Here is a 14,613-nt window from a genome sequence, read left to right as displayed (position 1 = left end):
ATTTCAGGGTGGTGTCAGACCTGTTTGTCTCTTCTCTGAAGGAACAAGGAAATGACCCTTCCTGCAAAAAGACTGTTCATTAAACCTGTTATTGATCTTGATTACAGCTGTAGCAAAGACTTCTCTGGTTATTATTTGGTTTAATTGATGAAAAATAGTTAACCTTCCCTGGTGTGTGCTCCCATTACATATCCATCCTTCCATTTCCTGTAGCCGCTTATCCTCATCAGGGTCGCAGGGGGCTGCAACCAATCCCAGCAGGCATTGGGCGAGACCAGGGCACAGGGCTGACACATAAAGACAAACAACCATGCACGTTCACATTCATACCTACGGGCAATTTAGAGTCACAAATTAACCTAGTTAAGTGTGCATGTCTTGAGTGTGTGAGGAAACTGGAGTATATTGGAGAGAACCAAGACAGGGAGAACATGCAAACTCCACAGAAATAACATATTACACCTGGACAAACATAAAAAATTTCCACTGAAAACATTATACTGATATTCACTTTATATCACCTCACACTGCAGGTAATGCAAAAGGATACATAAACAAAGCGACATCTGTCGGTGACTGTGAGATTGTACTGAAACTTGTGCAATACAATGAGGCTTTGTTTAGGTGGTTAGGTGGTGTGTCGATACTTGACAATGATTCCTGGCGCCTGTTTCAAGTCTAAGTTAATGATGTGTGTCATTTCTCTCTGTTGCTTGTATGTACTTTAAGTACAAGAGTGTGCATGTTCAGTATATGTTGGGAACGGTGCACTTATACGCACAATAATGCCACAACTACAAGTATTTTAAGTATTTTCTTTTTTTACCTTGACAAGTAGTTTTAGACTACCTTGAAAGTTCAGTGTGTATGTGCGTGGTGTGTGGGCTTTATTTACAGAATATGGAAGAAATTTTATATAATATATACATATGTGTGTGTGTTTTTATCAGTGTGTAATAACCTGAAAATAAGAATTATTGTGTTTTTGCTACCTTAAATTGATCCTTTTATGTCTACAGAAGGAGCAGGTTTGTGGGTTTCCCACATGCTTAGAAAAGGAGGGAGAGGCAAGTGCTATATTCTGCACACTGGACCTTTAACAAAAGATCAAGTCATGACTTTATGTGATTACTTCACTCTTAATAAAGCAGATTGATTGTTTGAGATAGTTTTTTGTCTCAAAGCTCTCAGCGTTATTTATAATTAGACTTAATTCTTATTGTTAGAAGTACTGGGTAGAAATAAAACTCTAATCCACAGTAAACCATGTAAAATACACAAGAGAACACTGCAGGTAAAAGGTGTGGGGAGGAGAATTGACTGGATTTAAGAATGAAGTTGCTGCCACCTAGTGTCTCAGAGACAAGCAAACATGCAGACAGACTCAGAATTAAATCCTTAATTTTTAGTGAAACCCCTGAACTCTACTGTTTGCTCATTAAACTGCCTGCTGTTAATGAGGAGAGCTGCTGTGACTGAACTCAATGAAGCTTCCTCCACCTGCTGTCCTGCTCGTGCCTGCAGCTTCTAACAATAAACTATAAGTGAACATGAACAACCACCTCAAGCCTTGACAAGCACCCCTACAGTAACCAAATATGTTTCACCACCCACCTGCATCCTCCACCGGTAAGCCACAACCCAGAGCCTCCACTTACATTCATCAAGTCCAAGTCCAGTGTTTGAGTTTAGTCTATTTAAATCTATTATTTTTCATATACTCTTCTTTTTATTCACCTCAACAATAAACTGTACGTGTTGAACAACAGAGACACCCTGAACAAAGTCATCTTCACTTGCTGAGGAGACTGAGATTCTTTAAAGTGTGCAGGACTCTATTAAAAACTGTTTATGACACCGTGTATGCATTTGCAATAATCTGTGTAGTCATCTGCAGAGGGTAAAACACGGAGATGGACAGGAAAGGACTCAATAAACTTGTTTAAGAGGCCAGCTCTGTCCTGGACTGCCCTCTAGACTCCATAGAGAATGTGGGGGAGAGGAGGATGTTGGCAAAGCTGACGTCAATCAGTCAGTCAAACTCCTCAGACTGTGGGGGGGCTCCTCCTTCAGCAAAGGGCTGCTACACCTACTGCAGGTCCTTCATTCTAACAGCTGTCAGACTCTTTAACACCAGCATGACATGATGTAGCACTGTTTTACTGTTACAATATCACATTCATACTGTTATATACAGTGCTGCTCAAAAGTTTGTGAACCCTACAGCGATTTTGTTAAAAAACCCCAACAACAACTAAAATAACCTTATTTAATGTTAAGTTTTGTTTTGGTGACGTCACGCGGCTCTGTATATCTCTAACTTGTAGCTTGTTTTGGTGACGTCACGCGGCTCTGTATCTAACTTGTAGCTTGTTTTGGTGACGTCGCGCGGCTCTGTATATATCTAACTTGTAGCTTGTTTTGGTGACGTCACGCGGCTCTGTCTAACTTGTAGCTTGTTTTGGTGACGTCACGCGGCTTCTTCTTCCGGCGGTCCCCGCTCGCGGCAGTAAACATGGCGGACGGCTAGCTTTGACCGTGTTCAGTCCTGAAAGACTTTAATGTGTTTGTTGTTGTAGTTTTTTATTTTATCGGAGCTTAAACGTGTAGTTTCCACCCCTGGTGTCCAGAGGGGTGTTGGCTGGTCTTTGCGCTCTGCAGGTTTCACGTGAATAAAAAGGTAAAGTGAAGCTAATGCTGCTAATGCTAACGCGGCCTGAGCTAACTCATGCTACCTTATGTCTGCGTGAGGTTTATTTATCTGTCACGCTGGATTTACTGGATTTAATCTGTTCGCTTTACACCCAGCACGTTTCAGTAGTCCATGTCCACCACAGAGAAAATGCTACATCGACTTCAGCCATGTCAACTTTGTGTCAACTCATGAGCTAGCTGTGGCTAACCGGCACACTCAACAGGACGTGCAGTGTTTTATTCTTATAAATTATAATAATCATAATTATGCTACAGATTCTGTGTCTAACACCTGCTGTTATCACTAGTATAGTTTGTTAACTTTATTAAATACACGTGGTTTCATTTAATCTGCCATCATTCATTCTGTTTAAGCATTTTTATTTCTGTTTTTTTATGTAGTTTTCTGTTTGTACAGGTGTTTTGCACAGGTTACCTTCTTAACACAGTTATGTATTTAATTTCTATGCACGTTTTAAACTCCTGTACATATTTAAATCCGATGCAGATGTTTCATCAATGAATGATGAATCAATGAATCATGCAGGGTTCCCACGGGTGCTTGAATTCCTTAAAAATGCTTGAATTTCAATTCAGGGTTTTCAAGGTTGTGAAAATGCTTGAATTTTTTGTGAAGTGCTTGAAAATGCTTGAAATTTGTGTGATGTCTATCTCAATAAACCAAGAGAAAACAAAAATGTTTCCTAATCGGCTACGCGCTTGATCCGATGCCTTTACATGCAGAACTCAGTTATCATACTCGCTTGGTGTTCTGCCGAGAAATACACCGCTCACAAGCTGAGAATACAAGCCAATTCACAATAAGTTAAAAATCAAAACAGTCAATCTACCACCATATGAAATAATGCTAATTAGACCCGTATTATTATGCCATACAGTGGCACCGCAACTAGTAGGCTACCTATTTAAAGGTGCTGGAAAAATGGAAAAACTGGTGCTTGAAGGTGCTTGAATTTGTTCATGAAAAAGGTGTGGGAACCCTGATCAAGTCAAGTCAACTTTATTGTCAGTGCTGTCATATGCACAGGGCATACAGGGCAATATACATGAAATATAAAAAATATATGCAAGTTAAGAGATATCTAAGAATAATATGGCAAATAAATGTATGTTTGCGTGCTGCTACTGGATGCTTGAATTTCCTTCAGGATCAATAAAGTATGTATCTACTTTGCAGGGTGAAGGAGATAAACCGGCACCATGGGGCGACGTTCAACCTCCTCCACCAAGAGTGGGAAGTTTATGAACCCCACCGACCAGGCCAGTAAGTACCGACCATCGTTAACCAAGAGCTGGATCCTCTGGTACAGACCTGCTGAAGAGTTTTCAATCTACTGCTGTCAGAATGATAACCAGTGTGTTCTCTGTCTTCTCTGCAGGAAAGGAGGCCAGGAAAAGGGAGTTAAAAAAGGTATTCATGGCCTTTTTGAGCTCAAGATTCACTGTTAATACAGCTCAATGTTTGTTTGTTGTTAACATGTTGCTTCATTTGTAAATGCTCTTAGAACAAGAAGCAGAGGATGATGGTGAGAGCGGCGGTGCTGAAGATGAAGGACCCCAGACAGATCATCAGAGACATGGAGAAGCTGGATGAGATGGGTGAGGGAGGGGGGGCTGAATGTTTCTGTTACTGTTGAGCTGGTTGAAAGTTAGTCTGTGGCTGTGTAAAGTAAATCTTTTTCTTTTTTAACACCTTCAACAGAGTTCAATCCAGTCCAGCAGCCTTTGCTGAATGAGAAAGTGTTGAGGGACAAGAGGAAGAAGCTGCGTGAGACGTTTGAGCGCATCGTCCGTCTGTACGAGAGAGAGAATCCCGAGACCTACAAGGAGCTGCGTAAACTGGAATTGGACTATGAGACCAAACGAGGGCAGCTGGCTCTCTATTTCGACTCAGTCAAGGTTTGTTTGTGGTTTTTTTATTTTTTTATTTCACGTTTGGGATTTGTGGTGACTCTGTTTACCATCATGTGTCCTCTTTTTCAGAATGCAGAGTCAGTGGAGGTCGACAGTATCCCTTTACCAGACATGCCTCACGCCCCCTCCAACATCCACATCCAGGACATCCCTCTTCCAGGGGCTCAGCCTCCTTCCATACTGAAGAAGAACACCTCTTTTGGGTAGGTATTATCCAGGTAACTCAGTATGTGATGCTGCTGAGTATCATTGTGCCACTGAGGTAATTCTGTACTTACGTGTCTCTCAGTAAAGGACCTCTGTCGTCATCCACTGGACCGATTTTGGCAACAGTTCCTGGTGTGCCACGTCTACCTCCAGGGAGGAAGCCTCCTGGGCCTCCACCTGGACCTCCACCTCCACAGGTCCTAGCACTGTACGGCATTCCTGTTCGACGAGGTTACGGCACAGAACTAGGTAACCGTTCCCTAAATGACTACATTTCTTTTTTAATAATAAGATCTTTATTATAATTGCGTTGCTGCTCACCTTGGTGCTTGTTTTTTTCTGAGCAGAGACGTCCATTCCTGGATTTGACAAGGACTCTGCTATGGATCTGGGAAGAGATCGGGACAGTGGCAGTGAGAGCGACAGAGATCGGGATGATGTGGACGACGACGAGAGCGACTCTGAGGAGGACAGTGAAGAGGAGAGAGACGAAGGGGTAGAGGGTGACCAGAGGATGAGCGTGGACAGGCAGGACGATGAGAGGGACAGAGAGGACGATAGAGACAGGAATGACAGACATGCTGGTGAGTGTGTTTCATTCATTTTATTTATGTACTAGATGTTTTTAGATTAAAATATATATGTATTCTCACGATGAACGTGTTCATGTCTAACCACTTCAGGTCGCAGTGTACGCTTCGCGGACATGCCTCCAGAGGCACCGCGTGAAGGAAAGCAGAAGAAAAAGAGGTTGGTGAAGAGGACCAAGGCCATCACTCCCCTGCAGGCCATGATGTTACGGATGGCAGGTACTGTCGTATACTAGTGTCTTTGCTGCATGTTTATATTGATATTGATTGATACTGAGCTTCAGGTGATTGACAAAGCTCTCCATCAGTCGTCTGTACTCTGTAAAACTCGACTAGTTGATGGAGGCATCCTGCTGCATGGCAGTAATGTGTTTTTGTTTTTTCACCTTCAGGTCAGTCAGTTCCTGAAGAGGAGGAAGAAGAGGAAGTAGAGGAGGAATATACAGACGAATCAGACAACTCAGACATCGAGGACAGGGGACCACCAGGGGACAACCAGCCCCACCTTATGCCCAATCAGCGCCTACCCCCTCCTTCTGGGCCAGTGGGACAGCAAGGACCTCCACACATGCAAGGTCCACCCATGACTGGACCCCCACCACTGGGTCCACCCCCAGCTCCTCCAATGAGGCCTCCTGGTCCACCGTCTGGCCCGCCTCCCGGCCCCCCACCAGGTTAGTTAAAACATTTATTAGCTGGAGTATCTGACCTGGTATTAGATTAAACCCCTGGACCTGGTTCAAGGATGATTTCGATGATCTATCTTTAGGTGCTCCTCCGTTCTTGAGGCCTCCGGGTATGCCTGGTGGCATGAGAGGTCCGATGCCTCGTCTTCTGCCTCCTGGACCTCCACCAGGTCGACCCCCAGGCCCTCCACCAGGCCCCCCTCCTGGCCTTCCTCCAGGCCCCCCACCACGAGGACCTCCTCCCAGACTACCACCCCCAGCACCACCAGGTAGGCACATGTGCAAACAGTCGACAGCGTGTGTTCATGCACATGTGTGTAGTAGTTTCAATCAAACATGAACTGTTGATTTAAATGCTGAGCAGCAACTCAGCTGCAGCAGTAAAAATAGACGTTAGCACATATGTTCACATAGTTTATGTTCAAATATCTGAACCGGCGAAGAGGAATGTCTCATAAATCTTCTTCTTACAGGTATCCCACCTCCTCCTCCAAGAGCAGGAGGACCTCCACGTCCAATGGCCCCTCCGCTCTCCCTCTTCCCTCCACCTCTCAACGCCAACGTGCTCAGCGCTCCTCCCAACATCGTCCAGCGTCAAAAGGGCTCAGGATCCAACCAGGATGGTCCGCAAACCAACATGCCTCCCCCTGCCATGCCCATGCGACCGGGCGTCATGCAGATGCCTCCCCCACCAGGAACAGCTGCCCCCCCTGGGGGCGCCAATCCTGGCGGCAACGCTCCCGGCCACCACCATGCGGCCACCATCGAGAAGCGAGCAAACATCACCTCTGTCGCAGCAGCCGGAGGCGGCCTGGCAGCGGGCGCAGGCTCCGGCGGCGCCACCATCTCCGCCAAACCTCAGATTATCAATCCAAAGGCGGAGGTCACCCGCTTTGTGCCCACGGCACTGAGGGTGCGTAGGGACAAAGGCGGAGCAATGCCCGGGGCATCAGCTGGGCCTCTGGAGAAGGCAGGAGGTGGAGGACGGAGGGGAGATGATGGCATGGGAGGCGGACAGGGGACGAAACAGCAGACAACAGCTGCTCAGATGGGCTATGTCAACCCCGCCCAGATGGGTGCTGTGTCTCAGCCCAACATGAAGACTAAGGACCAGGTGTATGAAGCCTTTATGAGGGAGATGGAGGGACTCCTCTAAGACTCGAGGGCGTTGGGGTGTGTTTGTTTTCTATGTTTTCTGTGCAGAGTTCTAGAGGTAGCTGTCTACGACTCAGTCAGCTAGATTAGTTTCTCTTACGTAAACTGAGGAACGGCTGCTACGCTGTCGCTGGTCTCAGGAGGCTCGTCTTCTTTTGGTTTCTTCATTTGTCGTATCAAAGAGAATGTGAATTTATGCATGTAAGAAGTCTCATTTCAAATAAAATTGGTAACATAAAGCTCATAAAGAGAACACTATCCTCTGCACTGAAAAGGAAATGGTCAGAGACTGAAGTGCTCTTCTTCTTCATGTTTTCTCCTCCAGCCAGCCGTTTGTGATTCACCCTGACCAGAACAAGCGTTTTGTATTTTATGACTTTTATTGACGATCTCCTAAAACATGTTTGATGTCAAATTTAAAGGTGTGGATTGTTTGTCAACCACTGACAGATACATGTGTGCTGCAGCTAAATAAACACGTCATCAACTCTTTTCCCTGTCGCAGTGTTTAGAAATGTGTTGCTGGCATCTTTCAATATTTTGCATCGTATTTTCTTTGTTATGTTTTCTATTTCTATTTAATTTAATTTTTTGGATGAACAGAGTTTAATAGTAATATAATCTGATATAACCTGAACCTGGTATATTATATAATAATATGGTATAATAATGTTACATAATATAATAGTTAGACTAATATATATATATAATTATAACATGAACATGGTATAATGATAATAATAATGGTAATAATACCCTGACTATGTTATATAATATTATTAGTAATATAATACGAATAGTATAATAATGCAATAATATATATATAACCTGAACATGGTTATAACATAATGATAATAATACCCTCGTCTACATAATATAATATATTTATATTATTTTATGTTATAATAATACATATATAATATATTATAATATATATAATAAACCTGAACTGGTTATAACAATAATAATAATGGTAATAATACCTGGTATGTTATATAATAATATTATTAAATAAATCTAATAATAATATAATGTAATAATAGTTATAATAATACAATTATATATATATATATATATTATATATATATATATATATTATATATATTAACCTGAACATGGTATAACAATAATGATACTAATCCTTACCTGGTATGTCATATATTATAATAGCATAATAATAATACTTTCAGAAATAATTATATCTGACAAAATATCTTTATTTATTTATTGATTTATTTTCTCAAATCTATTTCTTTTAATATCAAACTTATTTTTTAGTGTATAAGTAAAAAACAAACAAAAACAACAATTCCCGTCACCCATTGCGGCTTAAGCGTTGCACTCGCTTCCGCGCCTGCGCGTTGCGGAGCTGACGCGGACACGTTGTTGGGGCCGAGAGCAGCATGGCGGCTGCGGAGGAAAACGTGAAGCCGAGCAGAGAAGAAAGTGTCGAAGCTTCGAGCAGCGACGACGAGAACAGCCCGTTCAACAGCGGAGAGAAGGAAGAGCCCGCGAAGAGCTTCAAGGATCTGGTAAGAAGAGTTCAAACTAACACAGGTTCAGATGCGCGGTTATGTTATGAAATATGTGTGTTCCGTCCACAGGGTGTTACTGAGGTCCTCTGTGAGGCTTGTGATCAGCTGGGATGGAAGAGTCCAACAAAGATCCAGGTAGAAGCTGTACCTGTAGCCCTGCAAGGTGAGTGATCACTGACACACCTGTGACACCGTGTGTACAGGTGAAACAACAATCAGCTGTGTGTGTCCAGTCAGGGGACAGGAAGTCTTATTCTGAAAGGTTCACAGCTGCTCTTTATCCATACTCCATGCATCTGCAGTTTAAGGTATTTGCCGCTTGGTGTTAACCTGCCAGCCAGGTGACGGTCCACGTCCCATTAAAAAGCGTACCCAGGTCCCCTGCCACCCGGCTGACAAAGCACCCAACCTGTCACCCTCTCCCCATGGGTGGTGGGCCCAAAGGATGGCGGCTCCCCACCCAGGTCTGGCTGCAGAAGGGTGCCCCGGTTTTACCCGGGTTAGTCCGGGCAAGGTCCTGCAGCTCCTCCTGTTGCATCTCATAGTGATAGGAGCTCAGAGTAGAGCCGCTGCTCCTTCGGACGTCTTCGTGCCCACCGGGCTTCAATAGTCTTCCACAAATCATCTGTGCATGTGATGGAGGAATGCACAGTGGGTGTAGGTGATGTGGCCTTGATAGCCCTGCAGTAAGCAGTGTGCTGTGTGCATGTGATGAAGAAATCTGGTTGTTTTAGTCAAGATTATGCTAAAATATATTTCCCCCTATCTATATTTAAATTCCCCGTTAAAGGGCCAGCCTTCAATTTTGTAAATTTCCAGGTTTATTCCCATTATTTTATTCCCGTTTATTCACATTAATTCCCACGGATAGTTTCCGACTTTGATGCATTGACGTTTAAGCAGCATTTTGATGTTGTTGTTGTTCGCCGTATAGAAGATAATTCTACTTATTTATGCACTTTTGCATGGATTTTATTCACTGCATAACAATATATTTTATATGCTTCAGGGTTTTAGTGGTTCACAATGTGCAAAAATATTTGCTTTTTCTCAGTCAGAGGTTTATGATGCACTTGTCAACAAGCTTTCTGGTGTGTCTCTCTGATGAAGGCTGAAGCAAATCAAGCACAGTACTTGAGTAAACGTTCATAGTCGCCGTCCTCCCCTGCTTAGTACTTCATTATTGTCCGCCTGCACCTTCTTCTTGACCTGCAGGTAAGGACGTTATCGGCCTGGCAGAGACCGGTTCAGGAAAGACGGGTGCCTTTGCTCTGCCCATCCTCCAGTCACTGCTGGCCTCGCCACAGAGGCTTCACACCCTCGTCCTTACGCCGACCAGGGAGCTGGCGTTTCAGATCTCCGAGCAGTTCGAGGCTCTGGGCTCCAGCATCGGTGTTAAGTGTGGTAAGTGTCCGTTAAACTGGTTTGTGATGATGCAGATGACTCCTGTACCTGAAACACGTCTCATTTCTGTCGCAGCTGTCATCGTCGGAGGAATCGACATGATGTCTCAGTCTTTGGTGTTGGCCAAAAAACCCCACATTGTTATTGGTAAGAAACTATCATCAGTGTTTTTTCCACACTAGCATGACAGTCAATTCTCTACTATGATGTTTGTCTCCATTCACCCTGCCCAAAAAGCAAAGTTAGTAACGTGATGTAGAAGTAGTCAGACAGGAAACATTAACTTTACACAAAGTCGTTTCAGTATTCAGCTGATCGTTGTGAAATGTGTCCACAGCCACACCGGGTCGCTTGATCGACCACATGGAGAACACAAAGGGCTTCTCCCTGCGAGCTCTGAAGTTCCTGGTCATGGACGAAGCTGACAGAATCCTCAACATGGACTTTGAGACCGAGGTGGGTCATTCGGTGTCAACACAGACGCTTTCATTTTGTAATATTCTCTGTATTTATCGAATAACTCTCACGCTGTTCTTTCGCCAGGTGGATAAAATCTTGAAGGTGATTCCCAGAGACAGACGCACGTTCTTGTTCTCAGCCACCATGACCAAAAAGGTGAGACAGTCCGGCTTTGTTCTGTGTTAACTGGTTATAGGTTCCCCAGGAAAACACCAGAGGATGGCATCAATTGTAGGATTTTTCTTTTCCACTGACATCCTTTTAATTCGGGTTACAGGTCCAGAAACTACAGAGAGCAGCTCTGAAAGATCCAGTGAAGTGTGCGGTATCCACAAAATACTCTACAGTAGACAAGCTGCAGCAATACTACGTCTTCATACCATCAAAGTACAAGGTAGTACACACAGAAATACACATTCTTGTTCATATATTAATATCCAAAGCCAAACCCTGGAAAAAGCCTCTGTGATAAGGTTGTAACTGTTTTGTGTTTGTTTCGTGGCAGGACTGTTACCTGGTGTCCATCCTGAACGAGCTGGCCGGCAACTCGTTTATGATTTTCTGCAGCACGTGTAACAACGCCCAGCGGGTGGCGCTGTTGTTAAGGAACCTCGGCATCACTGCCATCCCACTACACGGACAGATGAGTCAGGTAACAGCTACAGAGGAATCGGACACAAACACTGTTCTCATGTCCAAGACCTTCTGTCTGCCTCTCTTTCTGTTTTGCTTCATTCCATATTCACTCTCTGGGTCTTCCTCTCTTTCCTGGTCAGAACAAACGTCTCGGAGCGCTGAACAAGTTCAAATCGAAGTCTCGATCGGTGCTGCTGGCGACCGACGTGGCATCCAGAGGACTCGACATTCCTCATGTGGACTGCGTCATCAACTACGACATCCCCACACACTCGAAGGTACTTTGGTGCTGACGTTCACACTCCTGGTTTATTTAATGATTTTATTATTTTGGTGTAATTTGACTGGATGTTTGTCTGCCATCGTAGGACTATATCCACAGAGTCGGACGAACAGCCAGAGCAGGACGGTCTGGGAAATCCATCACTTTTGTCACTCAGTAAGATTTCTCACCAGTAACCACATTTCCTCTTCAATGTCTCGATGTTTGATTGGATCAAACTGACATGTTCTGTTATCTTAGGTATGATGTGGAGCTCTTCCAGCGAATCGAAAGCCTGATCGGGAAGAAACTTCCTGCCTTCCCTACCCAAGAAGAGGAAGTGATGATGTTGGTGGAGAGGGTGAGCGAGGCCCAGAGATTTGCCAGACTGGTGAGTCATCTTTACTTGTACAATCACTTCAGGAAATGTTTTTTTAGATAGTACATTAAAAAAAATGTCTCGTCCTTCTCAGGAAATGAAGGAACAAGGTGAGAAAAGGAAAAGACCTAAAAGAGGAGACGGAGATGACGATGACACAGAACAAGCAAGTGGAGTGAGGAAGAAAGTGAAAGGAGGATCAGGAGGAGGAGGAGGAGGTGGTGGTGGTAATTTTGGAGGTGGTGGAGGACGAGGAGGGATGAAGAAGAGGGGTGGAGCAGCCTGGAGGGGAGGGCGCTGAAGCCTCAGACATGAACAGACTGTACATAACCACGACATACGATGCCTCTCTTGTTTTTCCTTTGATGTACAACTTATTGCCTGTGACAGCAGCATGTTCTCCAACATTCAGTATGGAAGACAAATATTTAATGACAGAAAACATGTTTCCATTTGTAATAAAAGAAATGCCACAAAACCAAAAACTTGTTTGTGATAGTGACTTTTAATTGTGTGTAACAGTGGTGCTGTTGCAGCTTTCGGACACAAGATGGAGGTGTTTGTTTACAGCAGCGGAGTTGGACCGATGACTTCATGTGATATTTACAGAAGCCCTAAGCTGTCATACACTCAAACATTTGGTCACTTCATGATAAAGAGTTCATCTCATTTGTTTTCTTTAGCTCTAAAGATACCAAAACATTGTTTCCCCGAGATAACGCCATGATTAATCTTCAGGCATTTTTTACATGTGTATAAGTTTAGTAGATTTTACTGTAAAAACCATGACAGTAAAAGTTACATTAGGTTATATTACAGTGATTTACTGTATAATTAACAATCTCTAACATAAAATACTACTTTATTCCGTATAAATTCCCATAAAATGCTACATAAATAAAGTCATACTTTATGGCATATTTTACTGTCGTGGTTTGGCTGCTTCCTATGTGAACTGTCAGGACAGTGGTACTGAATATTTTCTGAGGTACATGGTGTAAAACGTTTGAGAAACACTGATTTAATGGCCTTATCTTCTGAAAACAGGAGACAAAATGTTTCATCTAGAGATCTCGAGAGATTTATCCCGTTATCTTGAGGAAACATTTGTTATTTTGACATAATGACAAAAATAACTTAAGATCTAAGGAAAACAAATTGTCACAAGAAAAAAAGAGGAAATAAAATGTAAATGACTGTTTTGGGCGTCCATAGATATTTAAATGGGATAAAACCACAATGTCTTCCTTATGTTTTGATGTCATTCTCTAATTTATGAAGAATAATAATCCTAGGGTATCAAAATGTTCAGGGGTGATCATGCAACTTATTTATAATGTAAGGAAGCAACAGTTGCAACATCAATCCTGTTTCTTTTTTTTCGTGCATGTTGTTGATTTGCAGCAAATTGGGGGGTTGGTTCATTCCAGCCAATGATGAAGAGAGGCAGAGAGAGACCGCAAAGTGGAAGCCCAATTGTCTCCGCGCTGCATCTAGTGGGTGTGTGCAACGCATAGATATTTGGGGGATAGATGTTAAAAAGAGTTGAGCACATCTTCAATATCCTGATTAAATGCACATTAATGTTTTTTTTTAATGTGAGTTAAACGATAAAAATACATGCACTAGCGCACATACCCGAACATTTCAGCACCCCGGGAGAGCTTTAACGCACGGTGCTGCTGTCTGCATTGATCTGCATGGTCACTCTCTATGTGAACACAGGAGGAGGAGGAGGCGGGAGCAGCAGCCCGAGCAGCAGCACCAGCAAGCGGTCAAGTCTGCTCCGTTTAGGAGGGGCTCCAGTGTAAAGAGGCAGCACTACTGCTGTGTGCCTGTTGGTGCATACCCCCCCTCCAAAAAAAATCCCAAATACATGCCTGCATTTCAAACTGTGTGGAGAAGCCTACAGTCGCATACAGGATCCAGACTTTTGGATTTGGTGAAGAGGGTCTAAAAAAAAAACCCGCTGCCTTCGCTTTGCTGACTTAACACCAGGTAAGTTAGAGGGAGGAGAGAGGAGGAGGAGGAGGGGCGGCTCACCGGGCGAGGACACCGGGATGAGAGAAGGGGAGAGCGGCCACTGTGGGGATGAAGCGACCGGTGTCAGGGGAGGGCGGTGGAGGATAGATGTGGAAACTTAAGTTTGATTAATTGTACTAGTTATTATTGAGTTAAAAAAAAAAAACATATTTAAATGTGAGGTTATTTATCCTTATTAATCGATTAATCGACTATTATTTATCCAGCTGAATTAAGTTCGCCGTTAGTCGGTTGCGCAGGTACGTCATTATCTTAATATTTGTAAACAGGACTACAAAAAAAAACAGCAAGTTTCTCCTCCTCCTCCTCCTCCTGCTGCTCCTCCTGCTCCTTGCCAATGCACAGTCATCGTGTGTTTGTGTAAGCGTTATGTTTTGTTGGTATTAGGTGTTGTGTTAAGTGATTTAATAATGTGATAATGTGGCATTCACGACGCTGCGGGGAAGCCTACGCAGTATGCGCATTATTATTATTATTGCTGTGCAGGCACATCCAGAGAGAAGTCCTGCAGATCTGAGCTAAAACCTGGGTTAACCGAAGCTGGTGTGGGTATAACCGGGTAACACTGTGCTTGGCACATGTATCCCCTGTGTATTACCTGGTTATACCCACATATGAATGCAGGAGG

The 14,613-nt window shown here is 43.6% G+C and overlaps 3 protein-coding genes across 5 annotated transcripts in view; all 3 read left to right on the top strand.

The window, feature by feature from the left end:
* Nucleotides 1–2,456: 2,456 nt before the first annotated feature.
* Nucleotides 2,457–7,759, top strand: wbp11 (WW domain binding protein 11). Of its 2 annotated transcripts, none has more exons than XM_010746362.3 (12): nucleotides 2,457–2,677; nucleotides 3,891–3,979; nucleotides 4,095–4,126; nucleotides 4,221–4,314; nucleotides 4,418–4,614; nucleotides 4,699–4,832; nucleotides 4,919–5,085; nucleotides 5,184–5,420; nucleotides 5,520–5,645; nucleotides 5,819–6,100; nucleotides 6,196–6,381; nucleotides 6,586–7,759. In XM_010746362.3, the coding sequence occupies exons 2-12, from the start codon at nucleotides 3,916–3,918 to the stop codon at nucleotides 7,266–7,268; spliced, it is 2,202 nt and encodes a 733-aa protein (XP_010744664.2). In that variant the 5' UTR covers nucleotides 2,457–2,677; nucleotides 3,891–3,915; the 3' UTR covers nucleotides 7,269–7,759. The 2 variants fall into 2 exon arrangements, with proteins under 2 accessions (XP_010744664.2, XP_010744663.2); XM_010746361.3 differs by having other exon boundaries at nucleotides 2,457–2,680; nucleotides 3,893–3,979.
* An 855-nt stretch (nucleotides 7,760–8,614) lies between these two features.
* Nucleotides 8,615–12,428, top strand: ddx47 (DEAD (Asp-Glu-Ala-Asp) box polypeptide 47). Its single transcript, XM_010746359.3, has 12 exons — nucleotides 8,615–8,799; nucleotides 8,872–8,965; nucleotides 10,018–10,206; nucleotides 10,282–10,353; nucleotides 10,544–10,662; nucleotides 10,750–10,821; nucleotides 10,943–11,059; nucleotides 11,171–11,317; nucleotides 11,442–11,579; nucleotides 11,670–11,740; nucleotides 11,825–11,954; nucleotides 12,037–12,428. The coding sequence occupies exons 1-12, from the start codon at nucleotides 8,671–8,673 to the stop codon at nucleotides 12,241–12,243; spliced, it is 1,485 nt and encodes a 494-aa protein (XP_010744661.2). The 5' UTR covers nucleotides 8,615–8,670; the 3' UTR covers nucleotides 12,244–12,428.
* A 1,204-nt stretch (nucleotides 12,429–13,632) lies between these two features.
* LOC104931367 (myosin-10) overlaps nucleotides 13,633–14,613 on the top strand; it is a 52,526-nt gene continuing 51,545 nt past the window's right edge. For both annotated transcript variants that reach the window (XM_027284819.1, XM_019265948.2), the window contains exon 1: nucleotides 13,633–13,940. The gene's annotated coding sequence lies outside the window, so the exon portion shown is untranslated. The remainder of the gene's footprint in view (nucleotides 13,941–14,613) is intronic.

This window comes from Larimichthys crocea, chromosome XII, assembly GCF_000972845.2.
Source record: "Larimichthys crocea isolate SSNF chromosome XII, L_crocea_2.0, whole genome shotgun sequence".
Lineage (NCBI taxonomy): Eukaryota > Metazoa > Chordata > Actinopteri > Sciaenidae > Larimichthys > Larimichthys crocea.
The sequence above is the reverse complement of the archived record's forward strand: the minus strand, read 5'-3'. Positions and strand labels throughout refer to the sequence as shown.